This window comes from Oncorhynchus mykiss, chromosome 24 (genome assembly GCF_057628025.1).
Source record: "Oncorhynchus mykiss isolate SJ-2025 chromosome 24, ASM5762802v1, whole genome shotgun sequence".
Classification (NCBI taxonomy): Eukaryota; Metazoa; Chordata; class Actinopteri; order Salmoniformes; family Salmonidae; genus Oncorhynchus; species Oncorhynchus mykiss.
In genome coordinates this window covers 41150065-41164780 of record NC_143045.1, presented here as the reverse complement: position 1 = coordinate 41164780, position 14716 = coordinate 41150065, and the positions used below count along the sequence as shown (strand labels likewise).

Sequence of the window (14716 nt, the reverse complement as noted above, 5' to 3'; positions counted from 1 at the left end):
GAGGACTAGGGCTAGTTAAAACTAACCTGCTGAGAGAGAGAGAGAGAGAGAGAGAGGACTAGGGCTAGTTAAAACTAACCTGCTGAGAGAGAGTCACCACCTATTCAAACAGATGCTGCTGTTACAGAGCCTGACGGTGGTAATACACTTGGTGTTTTTATGTTAACAGGGCGATCTGAAGTTTTCTTATGAGATTGAATTCTTGGGAGGTGTGTATTGTGTAAATACATACGTGTGTGTGTGTGTGTGTGTTTAGCCAATAACAGCAGTGTGTGTGGTCCAACCCCAGACTGAGTGGATGACAGAGGCTAGTGCGAATGGCCCAGTACATCACTGTGAGGTCTACTACACCTGTTCTATTTGGCACACGTGACAAATAAACTTCCATTTGATTTGATTAGATGACTGGATCTGAGAGAGGAGAGTGTCATGCGCGTCAGTCGAAGTGTCGGTCTGGGTGATTGACAGGTGACTGACCTCGCTGAAGCACTTCCTGAGAGAGGGCGGGACTTCCCCGTCCACCGCCCGTAGCACGGCCTCCATGTCATCCCGCGCCGCATAGCCACCCGACTCACTGGCAAACAGGCTGAAGAGGTCTGCGGAGAGACACACAGTTAGTTCATCCCGGCAGGCAGGCTGGTCTTATCAGCCCGGCAGGCAGGCTGGTCTTATCAGCCCGGCAGGCAGGCTGGTCTTATCAGCCCGGCAGGCAGGCTGGTCTTATCAGCCCGGCAGGCAGGCTGGTCTTATCAGCCCGGCAGGCAGGCTGGTCTTATCAGCCCGGCAGGCAGGATGGTCTTATCATCCCGGCAGGCAGGCTGGTCTTATCATGCCGGCAGGCAGGCTGGTCTTATCATCCCTGCAGGCAGGCTGGTCTTATCATCCCGGCAGGCAAGCTGGTCTTATCATCCCTGCAGGCAGGCTGGTCTTATCAGCCCGGCAGGCAGGCTGGTCCGAGTCCTGGCCTTGGCTCTCTGCTGCCTCACACACATCAATTCCAAACATCACTCATAGAGAGATACCACGAGGAGAGAGGAGGAAGAGAGAGGGGGAGAGAGAAGAGGGTGGGGAGAGAGAAGAGCAGGAGAGAGAAGAGAAGAGATTGCGGGGGAGAGAGAAGAGGGCGGGGGAGAGAGAAGAGCAGGAGAGAAAAGAGATCGCGGGGAGAGAGAAAAGCAGGAGAGAGAGGAGATTGCGGGGGAGAGAGAAGAGGGCGGGGGAGAGAGAAGAGGGCGGGGGAGAGAGAAGAGGGCGGGGGAGAGAGAAGAGCAGGAGAGAGAAGAGAAGAGATCGCAGGGGAGAGAGAAGAGGGCGGGGGAGAGAGAAGAGGGCGGGGGAGAGAGAAGAGCAGGAGAGAGAAGAGAAGAGATCGCAGGGGAGAGAGAAGAGGGCGGGGCAGAGATAAGAGCAGGAGAGAGAAGAGAAGAGATCGCGGGGGAGAGAGAAGAGGGCGGGGCAGAGATAAGAGCAGGAGAGAGAAGAGAAGAGATCGCGGGGGAGAGAGAAGAGTGCGGGGGAGAGAGAAGAGTGCGGGGGAGAGAGAAGAGGGCGGGGGAGAGAGAAGAGGGCGGGGGAGAGAGAAGAGGGCGGGGGAGAGAGAGGGAACATACACTTGGCCTTCTCCCCATCTCGTCCTCTGGTCAGCAGCACCAGGCCAATGATGAGGTTGTTGAAGTGCAGTCCTTTAAAGGTACCTCCAAACGAGTTGTAGATCACCTGCAGGGAGAGAACGGAGAGAGAAAAGGAAGACGGTGTTAACATATCTAGAAATATGCCAGTAGACAGATCCCAGTTGAGGGGAGGCAGGTAGCCTAGCGGTTAGAGCGTTGGGCCAGTAACCAAAAGGTCGCTGGTTTGAATCCACGAGCTGGCAAGGTAATAAAAAATTAAAAAAACTGTTCTGCCCTTGAACAAGGCAGTTAAACCCCACCACTAGGATCGGAAACTTTCCAGTACATTTACAGAAATGTTCCATGAGAATTTAAGCCCTGGAATTTGGGTAATTTTGCTTAAATTCATTTTAAAAAGTTTTTAAAAAATGTCTTTATAACCGTGAACCTTTTTTTGTGGGATACACTTAAGGTAATTCTAGATCTTGTGGCATATTTTGGTTAAACTATCCCCAATTCAATGGAATTGTAACCCTCTGCATGAACAGTGCATTCTTCCATCACATGTACAGCTGATTCTCAAGATCTTGCACACTAATGAGATGCTATTGAGCCCACACTACTACACTGTCTGAGCCAGGGACTACATGCTTTCTGGTAAGTTTTGATTACAATACTGGGTGGGGTGAATATATTTTATACGACATACATTATTATTTGTTAACTAGTAAATTGTAGCCAACAGCAAAGTGTGTTTAAATAATTTCTAATTTGTTAAAAATGTCTGCTAGTTAGTGTTTGCTACCATGTGGGTTTTAGTTTGCTTGAGCCTGCTAACTGAGGAGTTTTAATTAGATGCTGCCAAGATGCTGCCTAGAAGGCCAGCATCCCGGAGTTGCCTCTTCACTGTTGACGTTGAGACTGGACAGAGGAACTCTGCCTAGAAGGCCAGCATCCCGGAGTCACCTCTTCACTGTTGACATTGAGACTGGACAGAGGAACTCTGCCTAGAAGGCCAGCATCCCGGAGTCTCCTCTTCACTGTTGACGTTGAGAGTGGTGTTTTGCTGGTACTATTTAATGAAGCTGCCAGTTGAGGACTTGTGAGGCATCTGATCCCTTATTGATGTCACTTCTTAAATCCACTTCAAATCAGGGGAGGAGGGGTTCTACAAAGCTAAAATATTGAATTGTTTTAGGATGGTCATACCAAAGATCGTGAGGGTCTCCCCTTTCCCCTGTCTGACGATTGCAACCCCCCACCTCTTTGATATGACTGAAATTGGGACATTGCGCGCGTGTGTGTGTGTGTGTGTGTGTGCGATTAATACCCATGATTTTGGAATGAAATGTTCGTCGAGCAGGTGTCCATGTAGAGTATATAGGCTTCCTTCATCCTTCATCAGAACGTATTGTGACGGAGCGACCCCAAGGACACAGTGACGGAGCGGCCCCTGTGGTCTACTAATCACAGTGACGGAGCGACCCCAAGGACAGAGTGACGGAGCGGCCCTTGTGGTCTACTAATCACAGTGACGGAGAGGCCCCAAGGAAGGCCCCTGTGGTCCACTAATCACAGTGACGGAGAGGCCCCAAGGAGGGCCCCAGTGGTCCACTAATCACAGTGATGGAGTGGCCCCAAGGACACAGTGACAGAGGGGCCCCAAGGAGGGCCCCAGTGGTCTACTAATCACAGTGACGGAGCGGCCCCAAGGACACAGTGACGGAGGGGCCCCAAGGAGGGCCCCAGTGGTCCACTGATCACAGTGACGGAGCGGCCCCAAGAACACAGTGACGGAGGGGCCCCAAGGAGGGCCCCAGTGGTCTACTAATCACAGTGACGGAGCGGCCCCTGTGGTCTACTAATCACAGTGACGGAGCGGCCCCAAGGAGGGCACCAGTGGTCTACTAATCACAGTGACGGAGAGGCCCCAAGGAGGGCCCCAGTGGTCCACTAATCAGAGTGACGGAGCAGCCCAAAGGAGGGCCCCAGTAGTCTACTAATCACAGTGACGGAGCGGCCCCAAGGAGGGCCCCAGTGGTCCACTGATCACAGTGATGGAGTGGCCCCAAGGACACAGTGACAGAGGGGCCCCAAGGAGGGCCCCAGTGGTCTACTAATCACAGTGACGGAGCGGCCCCAAGGACACAGTGACGGAGGGGCCCCAAGGAGGGCCCCAGTGGTCCACTGATCACAGTGACGGAGCGGCCCCAAGAACACAGTGACGGAGGGGCCCCAAGGAGGGCCCCAGTGGTCTACTAATCACAGTGACGGAGCGGCCCCTGTGGTCTACTAATCACAGTGACGGAGCGGCCCCAAGGAGGGCACCAGTGGTCTACTAATCACAGTGACGGAGCGGCCCCTGTGGTCTACTAATCACAGTGACGGAGCGGCCCCAAGGAGGGCACCAGTGGTCTACTAATCACAGTGACGGAGAGGCCCCAAGGAGGGCCCCAGTGGTCCACTAATCAGAGTGACGGAGCAGCCCAAAGGAGGGCCCCAGTGGTCTACTAATCACAGTGACGGAGCGGCCCCTGTGGTCTACTAATCACAGTGACGAAGCGGCCCCTGTGGTCTACTAATCACAGTGACGGAGCGGCCCCAAGGAGGGCCCCAGTGGTCTACTAATCACAGTGACAGAGAGGCCCCAAGGAGGGCCCCAAGGAGGGCCCCAATGGTCTACTAATCACAGTGACGGAGCGGCCCCAAGGAGGGCCCCAGTGGTCTACTAATCACAGTGACGGAGCGACCCCAAGGAGGGCCCCAGTGGTCTACTGATCACAGTGACGGAGCGGCCCCAAGGACACAGTGACGGAGGGTCCCCAAGGAGGGAGTGGCCCTAAGGACACAGTGACGGAGCGGCCCCAAGGAGGGCCCCTGTGGTCCACTAATCACAGTGACGGAGCGGCCCCATGGAGGGCCCCTGCGGTCCACTAATCACAGTGACGGAGCGGCCCCAAGTAGGGCCCCAGTGGTCCACTAATCACAGTGACGGAGCGGCCCCTGTGGTCTACTAATCACAGTGACGGAGCGGCCCCTGTGGTCTACTAATCACAGTGACGGAGCGGCCCCAAGGACACAGTGACGGAGGGTCCCCAAGGTGGGCCCCAGTGGTCTACTAATCACAGTGATGTAGTGGCCCCTGGAAGGGCCCTGCTGTCAGGCCTAGCGATGGACACAGCCTGGGGGTTTCTTACTGCCCTGAGCCTGCTGCGGCCCAAAATAAAACAACTACACTCCTTAGTTACACCTTCAAAACACACGCACACAGCCTTTTAGAGAAGCTAGGTATATGGCTAGCTAGGTCCACTTCCTCTGACTCACACGTTATGGGAAACGAACATGTAAAAAATAAAACCAGAGAGTGACGAGGCTGCAGCTCTTCCCCAGAATCTCTCCGTCTACCACCATGTACGGCTGAGAGGCTTTTAATCCCACACGGTGAATCTGACTACCACCATGTACGGCTGAGAGGCTTTTAATCCCACACGGTGAATCTGACTCGCTGCCGTCTCACTGGTAAAAGACCAATATAAATAATAATAATAATAATGTCTGCCTTACTGCCTGTTTGAACACTAGAGCCCTATGGGTCCTGGTCAAATGTAGGGAAGGGAATAGGATGCAGAATGTTGCAGACTCTGCTGGAAAGTCCTCCTATAGTAAAGACACTAGCAGAATCTCCTGTTAATTGTGTTTTTTTTTTTACCTTTATTTAACCAGGCAAGTCAGTTAAGAACAAATTCTTATTTTCAATGACGGCCTACTTGATTAAGAATCAAGCAGAAGTGCCCTTAATAATATTTTTTTTGATCAATACCCATGTTTCCTGGGATAGCTATAGAACATGTTGGAATTAACATGTGGACATTAAGTTTATTTTTATATTTTTGTTTCTTGTTGCTGGATATGTGGATACAAACGTGCGTATTGCTGATCGAAATTAATTTTTCTCCCGATTTATCAACAAAACAACCGGATTGCGGTTTCGATTGAATATGCCACTTCCAAGCCACTTCCAAGCCCCAGCATACTGACTAGACCGGGGACGCGCACATGTTGACTCTATCCATCCACACCAGACACAAAATCAAGACAGGAAATATCAAAAACAAACTCTAAACCAACTACAATCATTTGGAACCAGGTCGAAACACATGAAACATTCATGACCATTTAGCGTGTTGTTGCTAGCTAGCGTGTTGTTGCTAGCTAGCTTGTTGTTGCTAGCTAGCTTGTTGTTGCTAGCTAGCGTGTTGTTGCTAGCTAGCGTGTTGTTGCCAGCTAGCGTGTTGTTGCCAGCTAGCGTGTTGTTGCCAGCTAGCATGTTGTTGCTAGCTAGCTTGTTGTTGCTAGCTCTTTTAGAATAGAACCAAGTTGTATTTTAGCGCCCGACTACGCTGACGCTCGCGAGAAATTTGTATGAAATGATAGAATAACCTTGGTTCATGGTCAGCATGTAAAGGCTGGGTTTCTACACTGGCCAAGCATTTTTCCACTTCCTCAAAAGAATGTCCACAGCAGAATAGGCCTATGTCAATCCCCTTTGATGACTCAGTCACTGCCTTTGACACACACAGTACAAACACAACTAGTGTTTATTCACTGATAAAGTCAGTCAGGTGGCATCTGTGTGTGTGTGTGAGAAATTGGGAATAGGCATTTTTACAGTATGGGTACAGCTTCTTTCAGCCCCTGTGGTCCACTAATCACAGTGACGGAGCGGCCCCAAGTAGTGATATTTAACCATTTTAGAGTGATTATTTTTTTAATATGATTTGTCAGTACATTATGTAAAAGTTTTGCTGATACATGGGTTCAGTTTTAGGGTAGATCGACTGTAGATTATTTCACATTGAAAATCACAGTAGCAGGGGGTTTAGAAACTATCACACCTACTCCATACCAGGACAACGACAACATGACAGAAACCAGAGCAGGAAGACAGAGCCTCTGATGGGGAAAGTGGAACTAGAAATGTTTGAACTACCAACTGGGGAAATGCATTAAACCAGCTAGCTACTGTATAAACTGGAGTAGCCTAAAACAACAAGTCAATGTGGTCAAGAACACAGATACAAAATGGCTTCCTATTCCCTATACAGGAGCCAATACTTATTTTCCACCATAATTTGCAAATAAATAAATTAAAAATCCTACAATGTGATTTTCTGGATTTTTTTTCTCATTTTGTCTGTCATAGTTGAAGTGTACCTATGATGAAAATTACAGGCCTCTCTCATCTTTTTAAGTGGGAGAACTTGCACAATTGGTGGCTGACTAAATACTTTTTTGCCCCACTGTATACTGCACTGACCAGGGCCCTGGTCAAAAGTAGTGCACTACCCTATGGGCCCTGGTCTAAAGTAGTGCACTACCCTATGGACCCTGGTCTAAAGTAGTGCACTACCCTATGGGCCCTGGTCAAAAGTAGTGCACTACCCTATGGGCCCTAGTTAAAAGTAGTGCACTACCCTATGGGCCCTAGTCAAAAGTAGTGCACTACCCTATGGGCCTTAGTCAAAAGTAGTGCACTACCCTATGGGCCCTAGTCAAAAGTAGTGCACTACCCTATGGGCCCTGGTCAACAGTAGTGCACTACCCTATGGGCCCTGGTCAACAGTAGTGCACTACCTACCCTATGGGCCCTGGTCAACAGTAGTGCACTACCCTATGGGCCCTGGTCAAAAGTAGTGCACTACCCTATGGGCCCTGGTCAACAGTAGTGCACTACCCTATGGGCCCTGGTCAACAGTAGTGCACTACCTACCCTATGGGCCCTGGTCAACAGTAGTGCACTACCCTATGGGCCCTGGTCAAAAGTAGTGCACTACCCTATGGGCCCTGGTCAACAGTAGTGCACTACCCTATGGGCCCTGTTCAACAGTAGTGCACTACCCTATGGGCCCTGGTCAAAAGTAGTGCACTACCCTATGGGCCCTGGTCAAAAGTAGTGCACTACCCTATGGGCCCTGGTCAACAGTAGTGCACTACCCTATGGGCCCTGGTCAACAGTAGTGCACTACCCTATGGGCCCTGGTCAACAGTAGTGCACTACCCTATGGGCCCTGGTCAACAGTAGTGCACTACCCTATGGGCCCTGGTCAAAAGTAGTGCACTACCCTATGGGCCCTGGTCAAAAGTAGTGCACTACCCTATGGGCCCTGGTCAACAGTAGTGCACTACCCTATGGGCCCTGGTCAAAAGTAGTGCACTACCCTATGGGCCCTGGTCAACAGTAGTGCACTACCCTATGGGCCCTGGTCAACAGTAGTGCACTACCCTATGGGCCCTAGTCAAAAGTAGTGCACTACAAAGGGAATAGAGTGCCATTTGGGATGCACACATATGACTGAGGGTCAATCTCAATAGGCTGAAAGCATGTCTAGTACCGAGTTGAAGTAAGCCTCAAGGAGTGGATCTCCGAGCCAATGTCCTGTAATGTTATGTCCTGTAATGTTATGTCATGCAGATGTTATGTATGTCCTGTAATGTTATGTCCTGTAATGTTATGTCCTGTAATGTTATGTCCTGTAATGTTATGTCCTGTAATGTTATGTCATGCATATGCTTGTAAACGGGACATTTTGAAGCCCATGTCTAAGGGAGGTGAGAGGAGTCACCACACCTGGACTGGGGAGGTGAGAGGAGTCACCACACCTGGACTGGGGAGGTGAGAGGAGTCACCACACCTGGACTGGGGAGGTGAGAGGAGTCACACCTGGACTGGAGAGGTGAGAGGAGTCACCTGGACTGGGGAGGTGAGAGGAGTCACCTGGACTGGGGAGGTGAGAGGAGTCACCCCTGGACTGTAGGGGTTGGGAGGTGAAAGGGACAGTCATATCCCAATTTCCTATCAGGTTATGTCTGAAATGTGTGTGTGTGCGTGTGTTCTGGGTCCCAGGGGACGTACCTCTGCAACCTTCGGAGGGATCCCATCTCCCAGTACTTCTCTGTAGAAGCACTGTTGGGCCATGTAGAAGGACAGGCCGCTGGTCCTCTTAAAGGCATTCTTCAGCCGCTTCAACTCCACATCAGTCACTACAGAGAGAAAGAGTGGGGGGAAGAGAAAGAGTGTGGGGTGGGGGAGAGAAAGAGTGGGGGGGGGAGAAAGAGTGGAGGGGGGGGGGGGGAGAAAGAGAGCGACATCAGGCTAGAGACTAAGGTGTCCCTAACATCAAGCTAAAGACTAAGGTGTCCCTAACATCAGGCTAGAGACTAAGGTGTCCCTAACATCAGGCTAAAGACTAAGGTGTCCCTAACATCAGGCTAGAGACTAAGGTGTCCCTAACATCAGGCTAGAGACTAAGGTGTCCCTAACATCAGGCTAGAGACAAAGGTGTCCTAACATCAGGCTAGAGACTAAGGTGTCCCTAACATCAGGCTAGAGACTAAGGTAACCTAACATCAGGCTAGAGACTAAGGTGTCCCTAACATCAGGATAGAGACTAAGGTGTCCTTAACATCAGGCTAAAGACTAAGGTGTCCCTAACCCAAAGGGAATTTAGGGAGAGTCAGCTGATCTTATGTGTCACAGGTCGCATCCCAAATGTTTCCCTATTCCCTAGTGCACTACTGGTGGACCACAGCCCTAGGGAATAGGGTGCCAACTAACTAACAACGAGGTCATATCCTATCCGCTGTTATGGAGAGAGAGAGGGCAGGTTTCACCTTGACTAGTGAAGGTGATTAACATGTGACGGTGCCTGCTGCACGAGAGCCCCCACCAGGGCTGAGTTTCAGTACGAGAGCCCCCACCAGGGCTGAGTTTCAGCACGAGAGCCCCCACCAGGGCTGAGTTTCAGTACCAGAGCCCCCACCAGGGCTGAGTTTCAGCACGAGAGCCCCCACCAGGGCTGAGTTTCAGTACGAGAGCCCCCACCAGGGCTGAGTTTCAGTACGAGAGCCCCCCCACCAGGGCTGAGTTTCAGCACGAGAGCCCTCCCATCAGGGCTGAGTTTCAGTACGAGAGCCCTCCCACCAGGGCTGAGTTTCAGTACGAGAGCCCTCCCACCAGGGCTGAGTTTCCGTACGAGAGCCCCCCCACCAGGGCTGAGTTTCAGTACGAGAGCCCCCACCAGGGTTGAGTTTCAGTACGAGAGCCCTCCCACCAGGGCTGAGTTTCAGTACGAGAGCCCCCACCAGGGCTGAGTTTCAGTACGAGAGCCCCCACCAGGGCTGAGTTTCAGTACGAGAGCCCCCCCACCAGGGCTGAGTTTCAGTACGAGAGCCCTCCCACCAGGGCTGAGTTTCAGTACCAGAGCCCCCACCAGGGCTGGATTTCAGTACGAGAGCCCCCACCAGGGTTGAGTTTCAGTAGGAGAGCCCCCACCAGGGCTGAGTTTCAGTACCAGAGCCCCCACCAGGGCTGAGTTTCAGTACCAGAGCCCCCACCAGGGATGAGTTTCAGTACGAGAGCCCTCCCACCAGGGCTGAGTTTCAGTACGAGAGCCCTCCCACCAGGGCTGAGTTTCAGTACGAGAGCCCTCCCACCAGGGCTGAGTTTCAGTACGAGAGCCCTCCCACCAGGGCTGAGTTTCAGTACGAGAGCCCTCCCATCAGGGCTGAGTTTCAGTACGAGAGCCCCCACATCAGGGCTGAGTTTCAGTACGAGAGCCCCCACCAGGGCTGAGTTTCAGTACGAGAGCCCCCCCACCAGGGCTGAGTTTCAGTACGAGAGCCCTCCCACCAGGGCTGAGTTTCAGTACGAGAGCCCTCCCACCAGGGCTGAGTTTCAGTACGAGAGCCCTCCCATCAGGGCTGAGTTTCAGTACGAGACCCCCACCAGGGCTGAGTTTCAGTACGAGAGCCCCCCCACCAGGGCTGAGTTTCAGTACGAGAGCCCCCCCACCAGGGCTGAGTTTCAGTACGAGAGCCCTCCCACCAGGGCTGAGTTTCAGTACGAGAGCCCTCCCACCAGGGCTGAGTTTCAGTACGAGAGCCCTCCCATCAGGGCTGAGTTTCAGTACGAGAGCCCCCACCAGGGCTGAGTTTCAGTACGAGAGCCCCCCCACCAGGGCTGAGTTTCAGTACGAGAGCCCTCCCACCAGGGTTGAGTTTCAGTACGAGAGCCCCCACCAGGGTTGCGTCGTCAGCCATTTTGAGCTAGGCTACTCCCTATTCAAACCTCCCGCCCTCAGCTGCAAATCTGTTAGGCCACTAGCTTGATTAAAAAAAAAAAAAAGACTAATAACAGGTGTTACCATCGAATGTGTGGCTCTCTCCCCCTCTCTCAGGGGTCAATTAAAACAAAGATATTTGATTCATTTGTTGAATAAAATGTATTCACCCAGACAAGCACAGCCTCAGCATGCTACCATCCCAGCCCTTATAGTTGACCATCTGTTGCTGTTGAATGATTATGGTTATTAAAACAGGAGCAGAGAGACGGAGAGAAAGTGCTTGCTTGCTCAGGGTACGGGCGGGGGAATTGAAAAACAGGACTGATGATCGTACTCTCCCTGGATGGCCAAAAATAATAATAAATAACAATACAACAATATAAAATAATTAAAAAGCCTCAAAGTCTGTGGGATGTTTATGATTGTGGGACAGGAAGGAGGGTAAAAGAGGGTCGCTCGTATTAAAACAGGTGGATGTGTGAGTGTCACCTCGTATCGCAGCATGGTAGGAATAAAAAAAGTGGCTGGGTCATTCTGTTCTTGTAGGTTGGAAATGCAAATAGAAAACCATATTCTGTAAGACCGAACTGTGTGTAGGCCTTCATCAAAGATACAGTCCTGAATACATCATGGTCTAGATCTATAGTGAAAGGCATGGTGATGGGAGACTGATAGTATTGCACGCTGCGTTTGTCTTCTCCTCTGCTGTCAAGCGATGACAGTATAATCTAAGCTAACTGTTCATTCCTGAGAATTTCAGCGATGTGTCAACAAGCCTACAACAACAAAAAATAATAATTTGAACTGGTTTTGAAGAGCACAAACACTCTTGACAGTTCAGCACTTTGAAATGACAGAGGCAGAATAAATCTTGCTTCAGCCTTGAAACGAGCTTTCAATTATCTCTCCCTGAAGCTGGACTGGATAGACAACGGTCGGAGGAAAGGGGTTGGAGGTCGGGGTTGTTTAGGATTCTGCCGTGCTACTCTAGCCATACGACAAGCAACCATGTTCCATAGACTGTTATCTGAGAGGAGGAACTTCCTCTATACAATCCTAGGAAGAAGTAAGTAAGCATTTCACTGTAAGGGCTACATGGCGCACATGACAAAAAAAACAACTTTGATTTGATAACATTTTCGATTCTAATTTAGGTCGCCACTAGTGGCGCCGGGCTCTCTCTGTGTCTGTGTGTGATAAATAACCATTGGATCCACAGTTCCGGTCAGGTCTAAGAGCTCATTATCTTGCCTATATTCAGAGCACCTTTACCCCGATGAACCCCGGGGCCGCGGATTCGCTGCTCGCTCAATCTTAACACCGGCGCGGCTTATAATGAATCGACTCCCAGCAGAGCCGGTGTCAGCCACACCACTGACAGTTAGACCCTGTGGTTGGAGGTAGATGAACCAATAGGCCGTTTGACGTAATGGTCAACACTACTGGTGTTGTTGCGATGCTGTGACGTAATGGTTGTATTCTGGGCCACATGCCTGCCATGTACACTCAGCCACAAGAGTATACACACCCAGACTCCCACAGACTCCCACACACTCCCACAGACTCCCACACGTCATGGCTCCCTAGTCAAAGTGTCACAGAGACAGAGAGAGAGACAGAGAGAGAGACAGAGAGAGAGACAGAGAGAGAGAGAGAGACAGAGAGGCAGAGAGAAAGAGTGAGAGAGACAGAGAGAGAGACAGAGAGAGAGACAGAGAGACAGAGAGAGAGAGAGAGACAGAGAGACAGAGAGAGAGAGAGAGAGAAAGAGACACAGAGAGAGAGACGGAGAGAGAGAGAGCAAGAGAGACAGAGACGGGGAGAGAGAGAGAGAGAGAGCAAGAGAGACAGAAAGAGCGAGAGCGAGAGAGACAGAGAGAGAGAGAGAGAGACAGAGAGAGAGAGAGAGAGAGACAGAGAGAGAGAGAGAGAGAGACAGAGAGAGCGAGAGAGACAGAGAGAGCGAGAGACAGAGAGAGAGAGAGAGAGAGACAGAGAGAGAGAGAGAGACAGAGAGAGAGAGAGAGAGACAGAGAGAGAGAGAGAGAGAGCAAGAGAGACAGAGAGAGCAAGAGAGACAGAGAGAGAGAGAGAGAGAGAGAGAGAGAGAGAGAGAGAGAGAGAGAGAGAGAGAGAGAGAGAGAGCAAGAGAGAGAGAGCGAGAGAGACAGAGACAGAGAGAGAGAGAGAGAGAGAGAGAGAGAGAGAGAGAGAGAGAGAGAGAGCAAGAGAGACAGAGAGAGCGAGAGAGACAGAGACAGAGAGAGAGAGAGAGAGAGCGAGAGAGACAGAGAGAGCGAGAGAGACAGAGAGAGCGAGAGACAGAGAGAGCGAGAGACAGAGAGAGCGAGAGACAGAGAGAGAGAGACAGAGAGAGAGAGACAGAGAGAGAGAGACAGAGAGAGAGACAGAGAGAGCAAGAGAGACAGATGGAGAGAGAGAGCGAGAGAGAGATGGAGCGAGAGAGAGTGAGAGAGACAGAGAGAGCGAGAGAGAGAGCGAGAGCGAGAGAGAGAGCGAGAGCGAGAGAGAGAGTGACAGAGAGAGAGACAGAGAGAGAGAGAGACAGAGACAGAGATAGAGAGAGAGACAGAGAGACCTGGGGCTGAAGCCTGAGTTGAAACCTCTACTATAGAGAAACAAGCAGTAGTAGTGTCTGCCTGGGCCAGCATGCAAATACAGGGTTCAAGAGACACTACATTTCTGACTCCAAGGAAAATAGTGGTGGGTGATCTGGCAGTTAGGGACTAAGGACCAGACTGACCCATTGATTTGATCCATAACCGTGATTTCTAATGCTTTCTCAATGGGACTGACCCATCCATTTGATCCATAACTGTGATTTCTAATGCTTTCTCAATGGGAGTTGTACGTTGACGTGTCCATATCAATACCATTTCACAGACAAAGAGTTCAGATGAGTTTAACTTTTGGACGGACCGACCGATACGTGACCCTCCGTTTAGCCAATTAGATGGAGGTGACCCTCCGTTTAGCCAATTAGATGGAGGTGACCCTCCGTTTAGCCAATTAGATGGAGGTGACCCTCCGTTTAGCCAATTAGATGGAGGTGACCCTCCGTTTAGCCAATTAGATGGAGGTGACCCTCCGTTTAGCCAATTAGATGGAGGTGACCCTCCGTTTAGCCAATTAGATGGCGGTGACCCTCCGTTTAGCCAATTAGATGGAGGTGACCCTCCGTTTAACCAATTAGATGGAGTTGACCCTCCATTTAACCAATTAGATGGCGGTGACCCTCCATTTAGCCAATTAGATGGAGGTGACCCTCCGTTTAGCCAATTAGATGGAGGTGACCCTCCGTTTAGCCAATTAGATGGAGGTGACCCTCCGTTTAGCCAATTAGATGGAGGTGACCCTCCGTTTAGCCAATTAGATGGCGGTGACCCTCCGTTTAGCCAATTAGATGGCGGTGACCCTCCATTTAGCCAATTAGAAGACGGTCAAATTTAATTTGGTGTCTGTTCTCCACGGATCAGTCTGGCCTTGCTCTTAGGCATTTAGACTAGTGAGTGAATAGCCTAGCTGGCCGGTGGGTTAACTCCACGTACATGACCTGCAACAATACACTGCCTGCTGGACTGCAGCTGTAATGAATATATAGAAAAGGACGCCTCTTAAATTACGCCATCAGTCTGCTCTGCAACGAAAGCTGCCATTCATCTAACCAGAACACTACCGGTGTTTCCATCCTAAAAGGATCTCTATGGAACGCTTTGCCGTCACACTAGGCAAATGTGAATAACTGAAATTCACAGGCGGGACTGACCAGAGTCAATTCAAGGTGTGAATGTAAAGCGCTGCCTGGCAGACTGAGTAGTCTGATGCTTTCTTCACCAAAGAACAGAACGAGAGAGAGTGAGATGAAGAAAGACACGGACCAAGAGAAAAGAGGTCTGACTGACCGCTGACGCTGTAACTCTCACGGAGCCCAGGTGCCAGCCAGCTACTGTACGACTGACTACA

At 50.8% G+C, this 14716-nt stretch overlaps 1 protein-coding gene across 2 annotated transcripts in view; it reads right to left on the bottom strand.

Annotated features, from left to right (window-relative positions):
• The window catches only part of LOC110503264 (ubiquitin carboxyl-terminal hydrolase 32), an 86046-nt gene that overhangs the window by 64929 nt on the left and 6401 nt on the right, over positions 1-14716 (bottom strand). For both annotated transcript variants that reach the window (XM_036961645.2, XM_036961646.2), the window contains exons 2-4: positions 8524-8651; positions 1611-1716; positions 478-596 (exon numbers count right to left, since the gene is read on the bottom strand). In XM_036961645.2, coding sequence (XP_036817540.2) covers positions 478-596; positions 1611-1716; positions 8524-8651 — 353 coding nt within the window. The remainder of the gene's footprint in view (positions 1-477; positions 597-1610; positions 1717-8523; positions 8652-14716) is intronic.